This window comes from Scomber japonicus, chromosome 11 (genome assembly GCF_027409825.1).
Source record: "Scomber japonicus isolate fScoJap1 chromosome 11, fScoJap1.pri, whole genome shotgun sequence".
Lineage (NCBI taxonomy): Eukaryota > Metazoa > Chordata > Actinopteri > Scombriformes > Scombridae > Scomber > Scomber japonicus.
This window is the reverse complement of record NC_070588.1, coordinates 545,709-553,980: the sequence shown is the minus strand read 5'-3', so window position 1 is coordinate 553,980 and position 8,272 is coordinate 545,709. Positions and strand designations below refer to the sequence as shown.

At 44.2% G+C, this 8,272-nt stretch overlaps 1 protein-coding gene across 1 annotated transcript; it reads left to right on the top strand.

Annotated features, from left to right (window-relative positions):
• Window positions 1–1,969, top strand: LOC128367624 (chymotrypsin A-like). The gene is made up of 5 exons (XM_053328240.1): window positions 1–134; window positions 246–327; window positions 408–588; window positions 872–1,005; window positions 1,099–1,969. The coding sequence occupies exons 1-5, from the start codon at window positions 16–18 to the stop codon at window positions 1,267–1,269; spliced, it is 687 nt and encodes a 228-aa protein (XP_053184215.1). The 5' UTR covers window positions 1–15; the 3' UTR covers window positions 1,270–1,969.
• Window positions 1,970–8,272: the final 6,303 nt, after the last annotated feature.

The following is an 8,272-nucleotide window of genomic DNA, read 5'->3' as shown; positions in this document are numbered from 1 at the left end:
CACACTCACAGTAACATGCACACGCACACATTAATGAACCTTTTGTTTTTTCAGACCACTAATGGCTTCCACTTCTGTGGAGGTTCCCTCATCAATGAGAGCTGGGTGGTGACTGCTGCTCACTGCAACTTCAGGTAAACACCAGGTTAACCTTTGACCTTTGACCTCACCTGTCATCTTCACTTTCATCTTCTCACTGCTGAAGATCAGGTGTTTGTCAGCTTCACTCATATCTGTTCCTGCAGGACGAGGTCCCACCTTGTGGTTCTTGGAGAACACGACCGCTCCTCCTCTGCCGAGGACGTCCAGGTGAAAAGGGTCAGCAGGGTGAGTGACAAGCAGCATGACTTCATCACATCTCATGAGCTACTGCATGTTCACCGGCTAATGATGTCATTTCCTGTCAGGTGTTCAGGCATCCCAACTACAACCGCCGCACCATAAATAACGACATCACGCTCCTCAAGCTGTCCAGCCCTGCCCAGATGAACAGGCACGTGTCCACTGTGTGTGTGGCCGAGACCGCAGATAACATCGCTCCAGGAACATCGTGCATGAGCACAGGATGGGGTGTGACCAGAGGCAATGGTGACTTTCATTATTATCATTATCATTATTATTATTATCATTATAGCAGCAGCAGCAGCAGCAGCAGTAGTAGCAGTAGCAGTAGGAGTAGTAGTAGTTGAAGTGATTGCTTGTTGCAGTACAGTTTTAATTTTGGCTCATGTGTTTCTTCCTTAAAGTTTGAACCTGCAAATTGCTGCTTGCGTCTTTATTTATCATTATTAGTCTTTCCACCTGCTGCTAGCTCACCTGTACAGCTCAGTGTGGTCAGTATGCAGGTAAACATCAGTGTGATGTGTTTCAGCTCGTCAAACCCCCTCCCTGCTGCAGCAGACCGCCGTCCCCATAGTGAGCACTGAGCAGTGTCGCAGGGTCTTCGGCAGCACGATCACTCCCATTATGATCTGCGCCGGAGGAGCCGGATCCTCGGTCTGTTCGGTAGGTGCTAACCGCAAGATAGCAATGCTAACGTAGCTATCAGCTGCAGTTGTTATTTGTTTGTTTGTTTATTTTGCTTGTGTTTGTTTTCAGGGCGACTCCGGCGGTCCTCTGGTCTGTCTGAAGGACAACGCCTGGACTCTGGTCGGTATTGCATCTTTCGTAGCGGGAGGCCGGAATCCCTGTAACCCCAACATTCCCGCCGTGTACGCCCGCGTCACAGCACTGCGCACCTTTATAGACCAGACCATCGCCAACAACTGAGCCACAACCTGAAACACAACACTCTCTCATTTATTTACATCCAACTGTAAAAAACTGCTTTTACATGATGCTTTCTGAACAAGGTTAGCTTAGCATAAACACTGGAGGCAGCGCAGACACAGGCTAGCTTAGCTTAGCATAAACACTGGAGGCAGGGCAGACACAGGCTATCTTAGCTTAGCATAAACACTGGAGGCAGGGCAGACACAGGCTAGCTTAGCTTAGTATAAACACTGGAGGCAGGGCAGACACAGGCTAGCTTAGCTTAGCATAAACACTGGAGGCAGCGCAGACACAGGCTAGCTTAGCTTAGCATAAAGCACACATCTAAAGTTCATTAACGTCACCAGGAAATCGACTTTATTTTTCTTCTACAGAACTCTGATTAGTTTTCTCTGCTGAAGCAATTATGAATTAATGAATTACAATAACAATTAATAAAGACTATGTATTATATAATAAAAATATGGTCCTGAAACTGAGCTCTCCCTGAGGACTTCCTGTTTAACATTTCAACATTATATAAAGTGTTTGAATCACTGACACCACATTTGAAAACATTTATTCATTCCTTCCACAAAAAGCTCATTTACTCCATCAGCTGCGTCAACAGCTGGATTCATTCTTTAAAAGTCAATAAAGTTCTTGTAGAAAAGAAGAAAAAAAGAAGCTGCAGTCACCTGAACAACAGATTAAAGCATTTTATTACACGATTACTGCTTCCTGTTTTTATTGAAAATCCTTCGTCTGGACAAACACAAACCTGCTGCTATCTTTAATCTGTGATATAATTCAGGAGGATTTACCAAAAGAGAGAAAGAGACTGTATCATTATTATTATTATATTTGGTGCTTTCTATATGATGCATATTAAGGTTTAGTGACAGTTTACATCATCTAACATCACTATATTAATAACACATATTTCATGGTTGAATTTAAACTGATCAGCTTAAATCAGTAATATTGATCATGTCTTCTATTGTCGTGGTGGCTTCAGAAGTTCAGCACTGTGGTGAGACGCAGTGAGTCCAGTTAGAAACACAAGGGGGCGCCACTGAGCCACACAGTCAGCTCACCTGCAGCAAGTGGAGATGAGCTTCTGAAAGGAACAAAATAATGATCAGACATGGTAATAACCTGTGAGACGTTATAATCAATCAATCAATCAACCTTTATTTATAAAGCTCCAAATCACAACAGAGTCATGTGAAGGCTCTTTCCACATAGAGCCCTAACCCTCAGAACCAGACTCAGAGTGGGAGAACATCTTTTAACAGGAAGAACCCTCAGAACCAGACTCAGAGTGGGAGAACATCTTTTAACAGGAAGAACCCTCAGAACCAGACTCAGAGTGGGAGAACATCTTTTAACAGGAAGAACCCTCAGAACCAGACTCAGAGTGGGGGAACATCTTTTAACAGGAAGAACCCTCAGAACCAGACTCAGAGTGGGAGAACATCTTTTAACAGGAAGAACCCTCAGAACCAGACTCAGAGTGGGAGAACATCTTTTAACAGGAAGAACCCTCAGAACCAGACTCAGAGTGGGAGAACATCTTTTAACAGGAAGAACCCTCAGAACCAGACTCAGAGTGGGAGAACATCTTTTAACAGGAAGAACCCTCAGAACCAGACTCAGAGTGGGAGAACATCTTTTAACAGGAAGAATGGATGGATAGAGAGAGAGAGGGAGGAGGAGAGAGGATAGATGGATGGATAGAGAGAGAGAGAGAGGAGGAGAGAGGATAGATGGATGGATAGAGAGAGAGAGGGAGGAGGAGAGAGGATAGATGGATGGATAGAGAGAGAGAGGGAGGAGGAGAGAGGATAGATGGATGGATAGAGAGAGAGGGAGGAGGAGAGAGGAGCCCAGTGCATCATGGGAGTCCCCCGGCAGTCTAAGCCTATAGCAGCATAAACTAGGAGCTGGAACCGGCCCCAACTAGAAGCTTTATCACAAAGGAAAGCTTGAAGCCTACTCTTAAACGTAGAGAGGGTTCTGCCCCCCGGAACCAATCTGGTTCCACAGGAGAGGAACCTGAGAACTGAAGGCTCTGCCTCCTGTTCTACTTTTAGAGATACTAGGAACCACAAGTAGGCCTGCATGCTGGGAGCACAGTGCATCATGGGAGTCCCCCGACAGTCTAATAATCAGATGAAACATGAAGCATCCGTCTCCACACTGTTAGAATAAGGACAGTAAACCACTGAAAGCAGCAGCAGCAGCTCTGCAGTGACTCAGCAGGAGAAAGATGGTTTATATGAGTTGATGAAGTTTTATTTCATGCTGCAGATGTGTTGAACAGATTCATGTTGCAGGATTGAAAGTGCAGCCCAGTGATACAGGTAATAATCAGTCCTCATGTTATAATATTATTCAGCTGGTGTTTCTGTTAAGACTCAGGACACAAAATCACTTTAATATCATACTGACTTCATGATATAGCCAATATTCATTTGGTGATGTAATGTATTAACCTGTTGATACTATCAGTAACAAAAAAATAATTATATTTGAAAAGGACAGAAGGAAGAAAAAGCTGTGAACTCTGCTGTACTTTAGTTTAAATAACCAGCAGTGAATAAAAGTCTCTAACCTCATAGAGCTGCTTCATTATTTTATTATCTGTATGATGGATCACATGTTCAGTCCACTCACCAAAGAATCAAACCAACCCAAGCTACTGATTCAATAAAATAATCAAATGCAAAATTATTTATGTTCTCCTTTATTTTATTTTATTGTATTTATTAGATGAGTTTAATAATCCATTGTGAGTCTCATGGCCAGATGAGCAGTCCGTCACTGAGCTGAAGTCACAGTTAACGTTTCACTGGAGTCTTTCTCTCAGGATGAACATCTAAATCTCCTCTCAGGGCTTACGACTGACTTTCCTCCATCAATGAGACTGAACTGATCAAAGGTTAAAGCTGCTTCACTGTTTCAGATAAGATGTTTTTCCAGTGATAGTGATTATAAAACATGAAGCACGTCCTCGTACCTCTGACATTTAGGAGAAATCTGATGTGAAAAAACAGAAGAATCGTATCACAGCAGCCGCTCCGTTTTGATTTCTCCTGAAAGCAACAGGAAGCTGTGTCAACCGAACCGAATCATCTTTCACAAGTTAAAGTGGTCAGCAGCTTCTCTCAGGTTTGTTAAAGGAGGAACTTTATATGAATGTCACCACATTTCAAAATGCCACAAGGTGTCCCAACAGCTGTCTGCAAGCAGCATCTGATCCTCGTCAGCAGCATTACTGCAACACATTCACACAAACACACATTTTATTCTTCTTCTCTGTTTGAATCTTATTTAAACAACAAACTAACTAGAAGCTGCTTAAACTGAAACTGCAGTGTTTTACTGTAGGAATAGCAGATGAGTCTCCTGGCAGACAGCTGTTCCTACTTCTGAATACTTCAGTCGACAGACGTAAACTCAACTCAACTCAACTTTATTTATAAAGCACTTTAAAACAACCACAGCTGAAACAAAGTGCTGAACATAAATAGATAAAACAACACAGGAAACATAAAACTATTAACAGGAAATAAATACTAAGATAATTGTTTATTGTTTTTAAAACAAATTAAAAACAATAAAACAGTAAAACAGGAGCAGAGTCTCATGCAGGAATAAAAATGGGTTTTAAGACTAGTTTTAAAAACAGACCGTGAGGAGGCTTGTCTAATATTTAAAGGAAGCTTGTTTCATAATTTAGGAGCAGCTACAGAAAAAGCTCTTTACCCTCTGAGCTTCCACTTTGACCTTTGACCTCGGTATCTCCAGGAGCAGCAGATCAGCTGACCTGAGGCACCGAGCAGGAGCGTGGGGGGGGGTTAGGGTTAACAACTGTACTTAACATGAATCTTAATGTAAACCTACATTAAACCAGGTGCAGGGTTAGTGTTACTTATACATTGATCAACATTGATGAGTTAACGTTTGATGGTTTATTGATTTAAACATTCAAGAAGTGCATGAAAGATAAAGATGGTAGACACATTAATTATGATCTCTGCTGTAGTCAGGCGGTCAAATAGCACACATGCACACCAATCAGCTGACTGAAGAGTGAGTTCAGCCTGGTGTGCTCCTGCAGCCACATGGCCCTTTGTGGAATGAGTTTGACACCTATGAGTTAGACTGATAAATGATTCTTTATAGGAAGCTGAGGCCTTGAGGTTGATCTCTTAATGTTACCTGCTGACTGAAATAAATGACAGAATAATCCTGGATCTTCTTCATGTGCTTAAAATACATTAAACATATGTGGGCTTTTAGTTTCTGTCCTTTTAACACGGAGCAAACCATGAAGTGTGACGATGATCCAACATGTCTGCTGTCACTAACAACCCTGCTGTACTCTCCTCATTACACATCTAGAAACAACAAGAGATGATTGCATATGGGGATGAGGTCTTCCTTATCCTAACCCTTACCCTCTGGAGAAGGGTGGGTCTGGTCTCTTTTAAGGATTACTTAGATCAAACTTTTTGGAGCTTTGGGATCAACAAGAAATATTCAGATACTTTCAGTTTGCTTAATTTCCTGAAAAAACTTCATTAGAAAACATTATGTTCTCCTCTTTGTCACAAAACAGTATTTATGATTGAGTCCATCCATTATGACTGTTTATTACATAATGCACCATTTATAACACTGTCATTAAAAAGCTCACATGTTGTAATAACGGTAATGTGGTGAAAGTTATTACAACATGTGGCTGCAGGTGTTATAACAGACTGCTGTTATTACATAATGTGTTTCAAGCTGTTTCCTCACAAATGGCTGTTCTGGTTTCTGTCCTGCAGTTTCTTCTTTTTATTTGCTGCTTTTAAATGAATTACTTTATATTTGATTCAGTTTTAGAGCAGACACAGAATGACTTTACTTGGTTAGTTCTTGTTCACAGTTTAGATGTACAGGGTTTCCATAAAGTCTCTTTACAATTTAACACATTTATTACAAAAGCAAATGACTAAACAAATGTGTGTAAATGTCATTATGTAATAAACTCTTTATGTGATGTTTGTTCCAGACATGAAACTAATTAATGTGATTAATCACTTTGATAACCTGAGAACATCGAACTCATCTGATTAACATCTCATCAACTGCTTTTGTGATGAATCTTTTTAAATTGTAAAGAGACTTCGACACATAAATGAGGGAATATGCAGCGAAGGCATTGGAGTGATAGAGGTGCAACGTTGCAGCAGCGTCTGTGGACTGATTCCCCTTTAAAACTGAAAAGATCTCACTGCATCGCCTCGCTTCCTCTGAAGCTCTGCTGCCTGGTCCTTGTTCATTCTGTCAGTGTTACATGAGGACTGTAGTTTTACACATAAAGAGGAAATAATCCGTCCGTCCGTCTTCTTGCCGCTTATCTGGCTCCTCTCAACGCGGAGGAGCAGCGGGTCTACTCCGAGCTCCTCCCGGATAACTGAGCTTCTCACCCTATCTCTAAGGGAGAGCCCAGCCAGCCTACGGAGGAAGATCATTTCAGCCGCTTGTACCCGCCATCTTGTTCTTTGGGTCACGACCCAAAGCTCATGACCAGAGGTGAGGGTAGGAACCCAAAGCTCATGACCAGAGGTGAGGGTAGGAACCCAAAGCTCATGACCAGAGGTGAGGGTAGGAACCAAGACCGACTGGTAAATCGAGAGCTTTGCCTTTCAGCTCAGCTCTCTCTTCACCACGACGGATCTGTGCAGAGTCTGCATTACTGCAGACGCCGCACCGATCCGCCTGTCGATCTCGCTCCATCCTTCCCTCACTGTGAACAAGACCCCGAGGTACTTGAACTCCTCCACTTGGGGCAGGATCTCATCCCCGACCCGGAGAGTGCACTCCACCCTTTTCCGGCTGAGGACCATGGCCTCGGATTTGGAGGTGCTGATTCTCATCCCGGCCGCTTCACACTCGGCTGGGAACCGATCCAGTGAGAGTTGGAGGTCACGGTCTGATGAAGCCAACAGGACCACATCATCTGCAAAAAGCAGTGACCCAATCCTGAGGTCACCAAACCGGACCCTCTCCACACCCTGGCTGCACCTAGAAATCCTGTCCATAAAGATTATGAACAGGATCGGTGACAAAGGGCAGCACTGGCAGAGTCCAACCCTCACTGGAAACAAGTCCCACTTATTACCGGCAATGCGGACCAAGCTCTGACACCGGTCATACAGGGAACGGACGGCCCTTATCAGGGGGTCCGATACCCCGTACTCCCGGAGAACCCCCCACAGGATTCCCCGAGGGACACGGTCGAATGCCTTCTCCAAGTCCACAAAACACATGTGGACTGGTTGGGCAAACTCCCATGCACCCTCAAGGATCCTGCAGAGGGTGTAGAGCTGGTCCACTGTTCCACGGCCCGGACGAAAACCACACTGCTCCTCCTGAATCCGAGGTTCGACTATCCGACGGACCCTCCTCTCCATCACCCCCGAATAGACCTTACCAGGGGGGCTGAGGAGTGTGATCCCCCTGTAGTTGGAACACACCCTCCGGTCCCCCTTCTTAAAAAGAGGGACCACCACCCCAGTCTGCCAATCCAGAGGCACTGCCCCCGATGTCCACACGATGCTGCAGAGTCGTGTCAACCATGACAGCCCCACAACATCCAGGGCCTTGAGGAACTCGGGGCGGATCTCATCCACCACCCCAGAGATAGGAGAGTCCACACCGGGTCCCCAGGCCCTGCTTCCTTACCGGAAGGCGTGTCGGTGGGATTGAGGAGGGTAAGTATTCCTTCCACCGCTCCACAACGTCCCGAGTTGAGGTCAGCAGCGCACCGCCCCCTGCCTCTGAAGCTCTGCTGCCTGGTCCTTGTTCATTCTGTCAGTGTTACATGAGGACTGTAGTTTTACACATAAGTAGGAAATAATGTTTCTATTATACATCACTGTAACAAGAATGAGTGAATAACTGAGGTTACTGGCTGAGCTCAGAGAGAAGCTGTTAATAAAATAGTAGAGTGTTAATCACAGCA

Excerpts from the sequence above, each read along its gene's own strand:
- LOC128367624 (XM_053328240.1), top strand. The coding sequence starts at position 16 with ATGCACACGCACACATTAATGAACCTTTTGTTTTTTCAGACCACTAAT. Across the intron at positions 135-245 it reads GCTGCTCACTGCAACTTCAG|GACGAGGTCCCACCTTGTGG; the intron begins GTAAACACCAGG and ends CTGTTCCTGCAG. Across the intron at positions 1,006-1,098 it reads CCGGATCCTCGGTCTGTTCG|GGCGACTCCGGCGGTCCTCT; the intron begins GTAGGTGCTAAC and ends GTTTGTTTTCAG.